Below are 14,300 nucleotides of genomic sequence, written 5' to 3' on the forward strand. Positions count from 1 at the left end.
TCGTGGGGGATGAAGGAGGATCACGAAGAAGAGGGCAGACAGTAACAGTGTAGCAAAGGATGATCGAGGAGGAATATACGTACCTTGAGCAGTACTGAGTGCGTTATGGCACTGATAATTATGTAGATAAAAGACGAATGATTCCTGAAAAAGGAGCTCAAAAAGAGAGCTGACTCACCTCCTTCATGCATCGACATCACACTAAACTGCGATCTTGTCTCTGATCAGCCTTCACATGGCATGTCGAGTTAACCCCCTTTACACTATTTGACTGACGTCTGATGTCGTATTTTTCAAACCAACCCAGCACTGCATTATTATGCACATGCATAGTTTGATTATAGTCCTAGATAATACTACAGTTGGATGATCATTCAGTATTTTGTTCAGATCTTCGAGTTGCATTCAAGAAGTACACACATATGTCATCCTCCAAACTTCAACTGAATTGTTCATCATTGCAGAAAAGAAAACAAGGTTTTCTACGTACGTTCTTTGCAAGTAAATTTCACTCTTTGCTTCCTCGCCGAGGAAGCCATGCAAATGGCTCTTGCGGTTGATGAATGCATGGCTTCGGCGTCCCGCAGTTCAGGTGCACCTCGCTCAACGGCTGCCGCTTCCTCAGCTTCGCCGTCGACGACTGCGTGTTCGTCATGTAGTTAGGGGAGCTCGACGAGCTCGAACAGAACTTCCCCGGAGTAACCGAGCCGCTGCTATACCGTGGCGTGCTATGCGCCGTGGCCGGCAGCCGGCACTTCTTGCCGGTGGTCCACCACTCGTTCTCTGGGAAGTGGAGGCGGCTGGGGATCGAGATCCCGGCCGGGACTTGGGATGGAAGTGGAGAAGTGAACGAATGGAGGATAGAAACGTCGTCGCTCTCTGCAGACGCAGATATCAGAGTACTGCTCCGGCAGCAAGGTCTCAACTTTGCACGCCACGTGTCGAGCTCAACGATGCTCGGGCTTCTGGAGAGCACGGCCCCGTCAATGCCTGTCGAGAGCCGCCGGTCTCGGACGTCGATCTCGAGCCTTTCCTGTAATGAATTGAAGACGGCCGATCGTTTTAAGTAGTTCGTGATTATTAAGCAGAATTAGGATATATAACGACGTACTAAGGATCTCCGATGGCGGATCTCCGGTAGAAAGATTCTGTAGTCGGAGATCAGATTCCGAGATCTTTGAGCTCGAACTGTGGCCTGAGCTCGGATGAGCGCTTGCATGCTGTGGAGAGCGGCGGCGGCTTCCTTGCGAACAAGATACCCTCTGACCAAAGCTTGCAGTTTGACCAATGCCTTGAGAGCTCTGTGGGCTTTCCTTGCCTTAATTCAAAGATTAATGTGAATTAAAGAATTGAGAATTAAGAAATATAGCAGGTAATATAATTGAATGATGAAGAAGCAGCAATGAATTCGATTCAGAAGATAGATTCACTTTGATAAAGTGAAATTAAAAGCTATGCGTTCTTCGCGCAAAGAACAAGTAGTAGGAGACAAAAATAGAAAACAAATCGCATATTAATTTGAAAACGTTGCAGATAGAGAAATTTCACTACCAAGTAGCCCCTGAACGCTGTTTGAATCCGCACAGCCGCCGCCGACTCGTGGGAGGCGACAACCGCGGCGCTCGCTCCATTTCCGGCGAGATGCACCACGGCGGCTGCCGCATCTGCGACGGCGGTGGACGCAGCGATCACCTTCTTGCTCTTCCTCATCATCTTGCTTTCGTCGTAGAAGCACTTGAACCACGCCGCCTCGATGGCCGCTGCCGAAGCGGCGTTCTGGCCCAACGTCACGTCGCCGGAGTCCTGCGACTTACGAAAGCTCCATCGTTTCTTCTCCGCCCTCGCCTCACTGCCGCCGCCGTAGCTGGAGGAGTCCTTAGTCTGCTTGTTCTCCTTGCTCCCACTCCAGAGGTTGCGGAACCACCTCGCCGCCCGGCCCATCTCCCAGCCGCTGGAAATCAATCCACGTCCACGCGAAACCAGCTCTTAGCGTATCGAGATCCTACAAAAAGGAAAATTATCCATCTTTTCATTCGTCCACGAGATGATCACGATCAAGAACACATAAATCTAAATAATGGCAAAAACTTACCGAAATCAAAACCCTCTCTTTCAAATGGCAAAACTCAGAAGAGAGAAGATAAAAGTAATGCAAAGATCAAAAGCAAGAGAACTGCGAAGTTTGAAGACAGAGAGTAAATTCGCAGCATTTCAAACGACGACAGAGATATGGAGAAGGAGCAGCTGAAAACTAAATGCTCGCATTCCTATGCTTCTATAGGCTCCATGTGAGGCGAGATCAAAGAAAGAAGAGAGGGATTGAGACAAGGCAAGTTACCTTCAACATGGAGAGGCCATGGATTTTTCTGCACCCACCACGCTAGCTAGTAAGACATGCCCGAAGAGGCAGCGCATTTGGTGACACAGGGACCGAGGAAAAGGACCGACCTCGCGAGTTCAAATCTCGCTCGCGTCGCGTCTTCCTTTCAATTTTATAACTAGAAATCTCCCTTTGAAAGATTGGGCGCACGCTGGCAGTCTCGTGATTTCCCCTCGCCACATTTACTACACATTCAGATTGCTCTCGGTAATTTGCATGGCATGTGCTGTGGCTGGCGCCCCGCAAGCCCTCGCCTTTGGCTCACTCAGGGAGCTGCTCTGTGACTGCACGGAGCACCTAAATGAAGAGCAGGGAAAGTGGAAGAATTGAAGACAAAAGCGAAGTCTTCTCTGCTCTGCTCTACTCTGCTCTGAGGCTTGATTGATTCCTATCAAGACAAAAGGAAAACAAAGGGAGAAAAAAAAAGTACCTCTTTTCTCGCTGCGACGCCGTCGTCTCCGCTCTGTTGGCGAAGAATCGAGGAACAATCGCAGCTTTGATTGCGGTTTTGTGATGTGATCAATTCTCGCTGCGAAGGAAGCGGATCAATTTCTCCGGATTCTTCGCCAATTGTTTAGTTAAAAATTTCCGGCGGTCAAAACTCATTTATGAAGGAAATTGTTTCGCAATGTTTTTTTCTTTCTTTCTCGGGCTGCGCATCAAAACCCCAAGATTCAAGGCAATTGTTTCGCGGTTGGCTTTAACTCAGATTCCATACTTCTTTCCTTCACCCATAGCGTAAACAAAAGGAATATAATTTCTCCATCGCTCGTGTTTCCTTCGTTCAAATCCCTTCACTTTCTTTTCCCTGAACCAAGAAATAAACAGTGTAAACGTGAGACAAAATCTTTCTTGACAGTGCGATCATACAAATTTAAATTTTATGAAAACTCCTCCAGATGTCCTTCGCCGGAGGTCAGTGATAATTGGCGATTCAATGAGACAAATAATGATGATTACAGATCACTGTAAAAATGTGGATGAGAATGATCAAGATGAAGCTGATACTTTTATATACACTTGTAGAAGAAGGTAACTGGTGGACTTTATACTGGGAAGATATGAGGGAACAAATCGTACCTGATAAAAAAAAGGGCTCATTAGTTTTTAAGCACCTGAAGAAAAAAGATAGATATATTTGTTATCATCTAAATGACAATTATCAATCAGTTTACTTAAATGAAGATTCACTTGGATGACAAATCGTACTTGGATGTCCATCGCAAATAGACAGGGAACTTTCAAGTTTCAATCACAAATTCCACACCTAATAGGAGAACGTCCATGAGCTTCCTGAAGAGTAAGAGACGAGCAAAGAAATGAGTTGTAAAACCATTATGAAGAAAGTGTGATGCATCTAGAAAATTACAAAGTTATGGAGAAAGAAGAATTGTCTCATCCTCATTGATCTTCTAAAAATAATATTACTACATTAGTGTGTGTGTGTGTGTGTGTGTATGGATCGAAGTAAATATGGAACTCACATTTCGAATTCTTTGCATACAAAGACAATACTATCCTTCGATAAAAATCTTTAAGCACTTACATGTTCCACAATAGCTTGTTTTGTCTGAACATGATAAAAAAAAGTTGAAGGTAAAGCACTTTTCTAATTAATCAAAAACTAATCAAGAAATGTAGCTATTTTGTTTCCTTATTAGATCCTAAATTCAAACCCATTTTTTCTAGGTTAACTAGTTCCACTCACCTTCTTGACCCCGCAAATTTTCTTTGCCACTGTTCTTCCTTTCCTTCATCTTGCTTCCTTGATTTTTCAACCTTTGTGGCAAAAGTCCACTCTGCCAAAACATGAAATATATCAGATGCCATCATGAACTCTAGATCTAGATTCACAGATATATGAGACACCCTCATGAACCTTAGCTTTAGAAATTAGATGTAAAGTCAACAAGACAAACTTATTTTTTCTTTTGAAGCTAAATTGATCACTACATAATTCGCCTGCACTAATACCTACAAAAACAAAGGTAGCATTTAGTTCATTGTATAATTTGAAAACCAATTCCCCATAGAGGGCCTGCGAACAGGAGGAATTGAAACTGAGCATCAAGGTGAACGGCCATTAATAACCAACCTTCTCAAAGGACAAAGTGAATGGTAAAAAGTAGAAATGGACTCCCTGAGCATAAAATGACACCATACACAGGAACAAATTACACCATACAAATGGGAAGATACAAAGTGCGTACTCAATGTTTGAGAAATAAAATGGACATTTTTTTGCATGACGGGTGGAAATAGAAACACAAACGGAGGAAAATGACCAGGAAATCAGGTGACCAATAGATGCTATGTTGATCGATGCGAAATACAAAGCCCACACAAGTTCCAATCAACTATAGGCTACAATCATGATAAAGCCTATCCCAATGAAACACAAACAGCTGATAAAGATTGCCTTAACATTGATTGATAATTGGGATAATGAACGCATACCCTGATGAGTCGATACTTGGGTTGATACTTCTTTGCATTTCCCACCGTATCGAAATCACACAAAAATCGTGTTCAATTCGGCCATTGCGACAACCAAAACCAATTAACAACCGCAGCCGAAATCAAGAAAACACCAATAAACTACAAAATCCCAATCATTAAAACTAACCTCGGAGACATTGGCTCTTCCCGGGTGAAGCACGTCAATGACCTAAAATCCACGGTCGCATCAAACCATAAAAGAGCGTGAAGTTCCCACGACAGGAACAAATTGCTTCCTCGATAGAAGGCGATCGTTCACGAACCTCCTTGTCCTGATGGTGACTGCTTTTGAATCCGCCATTGTGCTACCTTGCCTGCAGGGGAAGAGCAGAGGTCGCGGAGACGAAACGGTCGGTTGCACCTCGAGTGAATGGAAATCGAAGTGGACCCTACCACCACAAATGTAGCTATAATGGGCTTTCTAAGTAACGCAGCCCAACACATTAATATTTTATACAACAAACATGAAGAATGGATAATAATAGAATTAGGATAAAAATTAGAATGGTATTCCTTTTTATTACGAATGTTTCTATGCTATTTATTATCAAAAGATCATTCCATTCGATGTGTATTTTACTTTTTTCAAAATTATTTTATTTTTTAACATAATTATAATAAGATCGTAGTTGCTAATTATATCAGTTAATTATATCTACTATAATTATATAATTATAAGGTGATACCATAATTGATACAGCATAATACTAATTAATATTAATCAGAAATAAACAGTCTAGTTATACTTCATAGTTGCTATGATATGATCTTGACTTGTGTTAACTAATGTTTATCAGTGTTAACTAAAGATAAAACATTAATATTATAAGATTTATAAATTATAGTTGCTACAACGTATAATTATTAATATTAATCAAAGTCCAAGTGCTATAATATAATATTGATCAATATTAACGGGAGATCAAATATCTATATTATAGCAATTATAAACTATAATTATTATAGTACAATTTATTAGTACTGATTAAAATTAAAATATCTATATTATTATAACTATAACTATAATTGCTACAACATAGTTTATTTGTATTGATCATAATTGAATTATTAATATTGTAGCAACTATGAATTCATAACTATTATAATAATATCAAAAATAAAGATAATTTCAAAGATAAAAATATAATGATATGAAATGAGTTATCCTTTTGATAATAAATTATAAAAAAATATCTCTTCGTCATTTCAATAAAAAAAAAAGTTCTTGATTAGTCTGTCGAAAATTTTCATGGGATCAAATTGTTCATCTTTAAGATTAGTTGGCATAAATTGAATACTTGATGCTAATTAAAAAATAAGACATCCGTTTTGATTTTTACCCTAAAATTACAATATGCAATGAATATTTTAATATTTAGTGTAGTGATAAAGCATGCTTTGGGTAAACATAAATAGGGATACTTGTGCCAATCCAAACCCTCATCCATTGCTTAATACTCAAAATTCATATGTCAATTAACTTAAGTTCAGTTTGAAACTAAATCAAGTTGGTTCGATTTAATTCAAAATCAAATTGTTTAGTTCAATAACTAAAACACATTCAATGAAAACCAAACCAATTTAGTTCATCTCGTCTTCATAAGACGAAGTCCATCATTACTTCCGATCTACCAAAATCTCTTCCATCAGAACTAAACCAATTTAGCTTATTTCGTCTTCATAAGACAACGTCCATTTTCACTTCCGATTTGTCAAAATATCTTTCATTAGAACTAAATCAATTTGATTCATTTCATCTTCATAAGACTATTATCTTTGCCCTTTGTCCAATCTAATCAAACTTTATTTCTTTCAATATGAGAATCTAATTCTCAAACTCGTTTTAAGTCCAAAAAAACTTGTAGTGCATGTGACCCAGTAGGTTTTCGGCTATGTTGATCATTCGTAATTAATCATTAATTATAGAATGATTATGAGTAGCACCTAGTGGTATATTATGACTTTCAATTGACTAAAAACTCAATGATTGATTACAGAACCATTTCTAAACCCTTCAGCAGCTACAATGAAACGTGTCTCATTCCTTTCACCATCTTATACTCGCTTAGTTCAAGACATGATTTATATGTATCAGTCCCCACTAGGCTAACTACGTCATGCCTAGCTCAAGCTTATTTTTTGTCCCATGGATTCAAGTTACTTATACATGTGTTCAAGAGTATCATACTCTTGACATGCAATGCTTTGGCCAAAGACTTCAAATAACAATCCTGACAAGTGGCTGCAGAGTATACATTTCCTTTTCAAGGAGTGGTGAATCCTCTGTAGCCTATCCAAACACCTTCGAACACTTCGACTTACGCCCAATCATCTTGAGTCCACACCTCTTTAGAGATGTTTGCTTAAAATGTCAAAGTATAAGCCTTTATGATCAAGATAACTTGAATATCTCAAGTCAAAGGAAACTCGTACTTATGCTGCACTGAGATTTTCATTGACATATATCTATATATGCATAGAATCATATGAAGTCTCATGGCAAGTCACTTCAATAAACTAGTTACCTTTAACTAACATCTATGTTTAACTCTCAACATCTAATGTCTCCAGCCAGCAAGAATAGCTACTTAGTAAACTAAGGAGTTTAAAACATGCTAGTTTCAACAGAATAGATGATGTTCGTGTAGGGTCCCCAAGGATGTCTGTATCTCCACAATGGCATGATATTATCCACTTTGGGCCTAAGCCCTCATGACTTTGCTCTTGGGCTTTCCCCAAAAGGCATCATACCAATGGAGGTATCTTCCATCCTTTTAAACCTATGATCTTTTCCATGTGTTTTAGATGTGGGACTATGTTTGCACCTTTGCAACTCAACAATCCCCCCCTCAAACAAAGGACCACAGGCCCCCCCCTCAAACGGAAAGCCTCCGTTTGATGTCCGAATCCTCGACCCACCAGGACTTCCTGCCCCTCGGTCCACCCTGACCTACTAGGACTTCCTGTCCAGCCGCAACCAGGACTTCATGTCCCTCGGTCTACCCGACCTACTAGGACTTCCTGCCCAGCCGCAACCAGGACTTCATGCCCCTCGGTCTACCCGACCTACTAGGACTTCCTGCCCGGTGTCTGGTCCTTCTTGATTCAAACACGGGAGCCCCCACTTCCTTTGTTTTAAGGTTCAACCCATATGGTTAGATCCGGATCATGGCTCATCCGGCGGTTAGTCCGGTGAAGAGCGGCCTCGCTCTGATACCAATTGTAGGGTCCCCAAGGATGTCTGTATCTCCACAATGGCATGATATTGTTCACTTTGGGCCTAAGCCCTCATGGCTTTGCTCTTGGGCTTTCCCCAAAAGGCCTCATACCAATGGAGGTATCTTCCATCCTTTTAAACCCATGATCTTTTCCATGTGTTTTAGATGTTGGACTATGTTTGCACCTTTGCAACACAACAGTTCGTGCTTATCAATTTATCAACTAAGGATAATTTTAATACATTCATAATTGTACATGTAGAGATGCTCACTAATTGTGATCCAATCATAAATTCTCTCATGCTATGAATCGTATTGCAGACATTCAGTAAATGAGTTTAAGATCCAATCAAACACATAGAAAATGTGCACTCAAATAGTAAATTTCTATTTATCCAATAAATAGTATAACCATAAGGCGATTGCCTTAGGACACCTTTCAAATATAAGATTATGATGATACCCGAGTTATTTCTTAATAGGTCAATCTTGTTCGTCAATCGGGCAGGCTCAATGCTCGAGCACTAGGCTCGACATTCGACTAACCAGATGGGAAGCCTGAGCACTAGATTCATTGCTCGAACAACAAGCTCAACATCCGATCGACCCCCAAACACCAGACTCGATGTCCAAACACCAAGTTAACCTTTGAACACCAAGTTCGACATACGAGCATCGGGCTCAACTTCCAAGCATCATATTTGCCAAGTACAAGTGGTAAGTGCTCAGATGTTAGCTTTCTAAACTCTCAGTTTCAGTATTCAGTGTTCAGGTATCAAGGCTCCGAGCACCATGTTTCTTGAGCACAAGTAGTGAGTGCCCAAATATTTCCTTCTTGAGTATCCGAGCTCAATGTTCAGGCGTAGATCTTTCAAGCATCTTGTTTCCTAAGTACCGATGATCTATGCTTGGAGATGAACTTACTGAACACCCAGCCTTAATGCTCAAAATCCAGGTACTACGGGGCACTCGACCTTGATGCTAGGATTCCAATTTCCACCAAACATCTGACCTTAATGCTCAGGTAGTGAAGCCACCAAGCATCCTACCTAAATGTCCAGATATCAAACACAAATGAGTATGTGGCATCTACAAAATGGAGAAGTTAGTAATGGATGTCAACTCCAATCCCATGAGAGTCTTCTTATAAATACGTGGCATTATTTGAATGGAGAAGTTAGATAGTAGATGTCGGATCTAATCCCCTGAGCGCCTTCCTAGGAGTATGTGGCATTAGATAAATGGAAGGACAACTAACGGTTGTCAAATTAAGCCTCTCCACCAATTTTGATGAGGGAAAAAGAAGAACACGTGGTAGCTAATGTGGAGATACCTTTGGATAGCTATATAAGCATCGGCGAAAGTAGGTCAAAGATAGGGATGTAATCGAACTGAGTTGAGTCGAACAATAAGAGGCTCGAGCTCGAGCTCGATTCGTTTCCCCTAAGCTCAAGTTCAACTCGAGTTCGATTCGAGCTTTAATTTTTAAACTCGAGTTCGGCTCGTAATGAAATTAAATAGTTTGCGAACGGCTCGAGTTTGGTTCGAAAATGGCTCGTTTTAAAGTTAAACGAGTTTAGTTCGAGCTCGGTTCAAAAATAGCTCGTTTAAAAATTAAATGAGCTTAATTTGAGCTTGATTCGTTAGTATATAATATTTATAATTCATGTAATATATATATTGTTAAGCTCGAGCTCGGCTCGATAATATTTTCGAACTTAAAATCAGACTCGAGCTTGGCTCGTTAACTTAATCGAACGAACTCAAACGAACTTTTTTTCGAACTGAGACTTGAATAGTTCGCGAGCAGCTTTGCTCGTTTACACCCCTAGTCAAAGATAAGATTTTCTTCTCGCAAGCGAAGACAACTCTTTTCTATTAAGCTTTTCTACTGTTCTTCTTCTTCTTTTGATCTCGTATCTTTGCAAGATCTCTACTCTCCCTTTTTGAGGAACTTGAGCGTTGAAGTGGTCACGCTGGTAGAGTCATACGACACTTTTGCAAGATCTCTATTCTCCCTTTTTGTGAAACTTGAGCATTGGAGTGGTCACGCTGGTAGAGCCATATGACACTAACTCTGTATACATTCTCAAACTGTCGAATCTTGAGATCTACCAAAGGCGAACTTAGCTTTTTGGGAAGGAGTCCAAGCAAGCAAAAAGGACAGCATCAATATTTATTTTGAATGATGGAGGTTTGATTTGGATTTTTGTAGATTCCATAAAGAGAGATGAAACATTAGAGTGGCGAAATCACTAAAGAACTAACTCCTAAACTACCATTATGATGAAATATTAGAGGCTTTGATACATGATCAAATTGACTTTATTTTTAAAACAATTGCAAAAGATATATTGTCACATGCATCTTGAATGTTGGAGATTTGATTTAGAGTTCTATAGATATTGTAAAGGACAGTGAAAGTTTGACAAAATAAATTTTATTGTAGAGTCAATTTCAAGCGATAAATTTAGATGATGTATACTAGAATATACTATTGTTAGCTTGACTTCACTTTTGCCAATGTCAAACTTTAGTTGATGTTTTGGCAATTCACAAGTCCACTATTAAACTTGCATCAAGGTCAACAAATCATGAGGTTGAGTATTGGATCCATGGACAAGGCGACAACGAGAAATGCATATCGAATTAATGGGCAAGTGCATGACCAAATGTGCATTGAGGTTGACAAGAGGGAAAAAGATAGCTATGGTGGCCATTCACAATGTTGAGCATTGGGTAGAAGGATAAATCCTTGATCAAATGTGCAAAATTCATCAAATATTTGAGGACCGATCGATGAAATCCAAAAAATCTGTGCAATTGTAGCCAAAGACTTCGCTCATGGGGCCGCCACCTATGGTCGCACAAGGTCACCGCCCGCAACAAGCGACCGCTCCGGGCCATCGCCGGAATTAAGCGGCCGTTGCCCACACGAGGTCATCGCTCGCAACAGGCGACCGCACGGGGCCTTTGCCCGCTGTAGAGGCTAGGTTGGTTCCGATTGAAGCTCGTGTAACTATCTCGTTGATCCGATTACAGGCCTAAGTCGAGTTTAGTTCAGACCTAGCTCGGGGCTGGATCTACACTCATACATATTCAATTATATTCTTTTGTCCAACTTCCACGAAGAATCTCATTCATATTCAAACATAATGTATTCTTTTCCCCCTTGAAGAGTTTGATAGCACACCTTTTCTTTAAAAAAGCTTGGCATCAGCGAGAGGAAAGAAAGGAGGAGACAAAGAGACTACCCATTAGATTTCGAGTTAATCGAGGAGGCATCCAAACCCTTTTGCATCATAAAACCTTCTATCAACTTAAAGTCGTTGTCATCCAAGAAAAAGAAACAATTCAATAAAATCATCACGTTTATGGTCAGTTCATTGTTCATTCTGACAAAAATTCAATACGTGTATGACCGGCACACAATCATAATTCACATTTGCTTAATAATTTGTTAGGGTTTAAAAGAACGATCTATCATTTGTAAAAAAGATGGAATCCACCATCCTGCGACCTCACATTGTCGATCCCACGACTATTTGTGAGGAGGTAAATCGAAAAATTACAATTGATCACGACAAAGGAAAGTATTATCTCAACTTTATGTAGATTCAAATTTTTATCTTTTTTTATAATTCTATTAACACATCGTAACTAATTCAATCATATCCAATAGTGTTTTTTACCGAAAATGCTTAGTCTATCAATAACAAAATAAGGTGACCATCCCACGTTATCTCCTAATTATGATTATTATTTGTTGGGTAAAGGTAACTAGAACCCGTTGACGGAAAAGCGATATCCGTACGGAAGATTCCGAGAGGAGGGAATGGCGTTTCCGTTATTTTTCTGATAACGCCGGAGGAGGCCACAATGCACCGTCCGATCCGGACTCCTCCACCTCCTGGAGCCGATGGATCGCGTGGGGCCCGCGCCCTTTGTCGCGGGAAGAGAAAGTTAGGGAAGTGAGTGAGTGCTCCGCGTGAAGGTTCCACTTGGCGGAAGGACGATGGCCGAACTGTGTGTTGCGTGGCGGGTGCTGCGACCGCCATCAGTCAGGCGGTTGGATGAACGGTGGAGATAACCTGGGAAACGGACGGTGGCCGTTTTCCCACTGTGTTTGCATAGGGAGAGTTCCCGTCAGTCCTGTGATTAAGAGCAAGGTGAGGGAGAAGCGCCATCCGACGAAGAGAGGGGAAGCTCCGGCGGCGAGTGAGATGACGAGACGATGCTCGCACTGCAGCAACAACGGGCACAACTCGCGGACGTGCCCGGCGCGGGGACGGAGCGTGCGGCTCTTCGGCGTGCGGCTGACGGAAGGGGTGGGGGCGATGAAGAAGAGCGCTAGTATGGGGTGCCTCCCCTCCTCCTCCGCCTCCTCCATGTCACCATCGAATTCGACCTCCGCTTCTGCCGCTCCTGCCTCGCCCTCAAGCGACCCCCTCGTTGATGCCCGCCCCCGCACCCTCGCGGCCGCCGCCGCCTCCGGTTACGCCTCCGATGATCCCGCCCGTGGGTCTTCTTCTAATTGCCGAGGCGAGCGAAAGAAAGGTCAGCCTTCTGCTCTTTCAGGATGACATCGGTTCTTGGTACGGAGATGCTGTTTTCCTTGCTAGTCGTTGCTTCGTCGCATTTGTCCTCCATTCGATCGATTAAGCTTTGTAAACTTCTTATTCTTTCATGTTTTAGAAAATAGAATCAGATCTCGATTCTGGTTCTTTGATTCGCATGTTTCGTCTTCGTAATGTTGATGTTCTGCGGAGATCTACTCTTGGATATCATTCGATGAACAGCACAAGCACATCATTTGATTTGTCATAAGCTGGCAAATTCTCTTCATCTGTGGTTCTTTTGAAGGACATCTGATCTTAGAGTCAAAGGTTGACGGTGTCATGCATAATTCGAAGTAATAATTTGTGTTCTCCTGTTGTCGAGAGCAATGAGAATAGTTCTCTACTCGAGCATCTTCATCTTCGATCGATCGACTAACATCTCCTTTTCTTTTCTGTAATGATTAACTTCACTTCCTTGTTCCCAGTTCAGATTTCTGTATGCTAAAATTCTCCGGATGCAGGGATCCCCTGGACTGAAGATGAACACCGAATGTTCTTGATAGGTCTTCAGAAATTGGGGAAAGGCGACTGGCGCGGAATTGCCCGAAACTTTGTCCTCTCTAGGACCCCAACACAAGTAGCAAGCCATGCGCAGAAATTTTTCATCCGACAAAGTAACATATCGCTAAGGAAGAGGCGCTCCAGCCTGTTTGACATGGTACCACTCCCTTTTCCTCATTTTGGATCTTTCTTGCTCCAATTGATCACCAGGTTCCAGCTCCTGACGAGCAGTTGTTACCTCAGTCTCCCGATGAACTGGAGGTCAACCACCATTTGCCAACTTCGCACGGTGGTCAACAGGAACCTGAGCCAGCTGAATCATCAAGAACAGAAAGCGTTCGATTCAAGGATCCAATTACAGCAATGGTGCCGACAATTAATCCAACTTTCGTGATTGCGGCCATGTCTTCCTGGCCCTGGCCTCCAAATTCGGCCGCCTCCTCTTCCATCGGCGCCGACGCAATGGCTGAACCAAAGGAGCTGCCGCGGAAGATCAGCATGTCCAAGCTCAGCATCGCAGACGGTGGTCGCATGGAGACCACTGATCTCTCCCTCGAGCTGATGGGATCCTCCAGTCCGAGACAGTCGGCCTTCCAGACCAACACGTCCATTGCCGTGCCCGATCTAAACAAAAATAACAAGAGCCCGATTCATGCAATTTGAGGAAAACAAACATGGGAGCTGGCGGCAGATCTCCCTCATGCTCCTTGAGATCTTTCTTCTCGTTCTAATGCCTGCAACAGATCATAAGTTGTCTGATTCTTGTTGCAGTTTATTGTTCTTTTGTGTTATATTTGTTATCTGAAGCACCTGTTGAATAAGGTTACAATTTTTAGCTTTTATCCAATCAAAGGATCATTAGATAGTTAATTTCACATAAAAATAATAAATAGTTTTGTTGCCCCAACATGGTGTAAAAAAGGACCTTTTAGGTTGTCACTTAAGATGATACGGTTCGATCCCCAACTATGGTGTATTTACAAGAATTTTTTTTCTAAATTCAAAAAATGCTGGGTGTCTGGGCATCTGGATTGGCCGTCGTATGCACTTCCTGATTTACCTTGATGGCTAGTGAGAAACTTT

General features: G+C 41.6%; 2 protein-coding genes across 2 annotated transcripts; one reads left to right on the forward strand and one right to left on the reverse strand.

The window, feature by feature from the left end:
• Positions 1–362: 362 nt before the first annotated feature.
• Positions 363–2,195, reverse strand: LOC141844426 (uncharacterized). The gene is made up of 4 exons (XM_074732485.1): positions 2,093–2,195; positions 1,552–2,002; positions 1,112–1,318; positions 363–1,033 (listed from the first exon to the last, which is right to left on the reverse strand). Exons 2-4 carry the CDS (start codon positions 1,939–1,941, stop codon positions 509–511), a joined length of 1,122 nt encoding a protein of 373 aa, XP_074588586.1. The 5' UTR covers positions 1,942–2,002; positions 2,093–2,195; the 3' UTR covers positions 363–508.
• A 10,082-nt stretch (positions 2,196–12,277) lies between these two features.
• On the forward strand, positions 12,278–14,038 carry LOC141844166 (transcription factor MYBS3-like). Its single transcript, XM_074732191.1, has 3 exons — positions 12,278–12,654; positions 13,178–13,374; positions 13,428–14,038. The coding sequence occupies exons 1-3, from the start codon at positions 12,321–12,323 to the stop codon at positions 13,878–13,880; spliced, it is 984 nt and encodes a 327-aa protein (XP_074588292.1). The 5' UTR covers positions 12,278–12,320; the 3' UTR covers positions 13,881–14,038.
• Positions 14,039–14,300: the final 262 nt, after the last annotated feature.

This window comes from Curcuma longa, chromosome 13, assembly GCF_044706935.1.
Source record: "Curcuma longa cultivar G26 ecotype Majalengka, Jawa Barat chromosome 13, ITB_CL_G26_1.1, whole genome shotgun sequence".
Lineage (NCBI taxonomy): Eukaryota > Viridiplantae > Streptophyta > Magnoliopsida > Zingiberales > Zingiberaceae > Curcuma > Curcuma longa.

Coding starts and splice junctions, on each gene's coding strand:
- LOC141844426 (XM_074732485.1), bottom strand. CDS start 1,941: ATGGGCCGGGCGGCGAGGTGGTTCCGCAACCTCTGGAGTGGGAGCAAG. Junction 1,319..1,551: donor CAGCGTTCAGGGGCTACTTG/GTAGTGAAATTT, acceptor CTTTGAATTAAG/GCAAGGAAAGCCCACAGAGC. Junction 1,034..1,111: donor TCCGCCATCGGAGATCCTTA/GTACGTCGTTAT, acceptor AATTCATTACAG/GAAAGGCTCGAGATCGACGT.
- LOC141844166 (XM_074732191.1), top strand. CDS start 12,321: ATGACGAGACGATGCTCGCACTGCAGCAACAACGGGCACAACTCGCGG. Junction 12,655..13,177: donor CCGAGGCGAGCGAAAGAAAG/GTCAGCCTTCTG, acceptor CTCCGGATGCAG/GGATCCCCTGGACTGAAGAT. Junction 13,375..13,427: donor GCTCCAGCCTGTTTGACATG/GTACCACTCCCT, acceptor ATTGATCACCAG/GTTCCAGCTCCTGACGAGCA.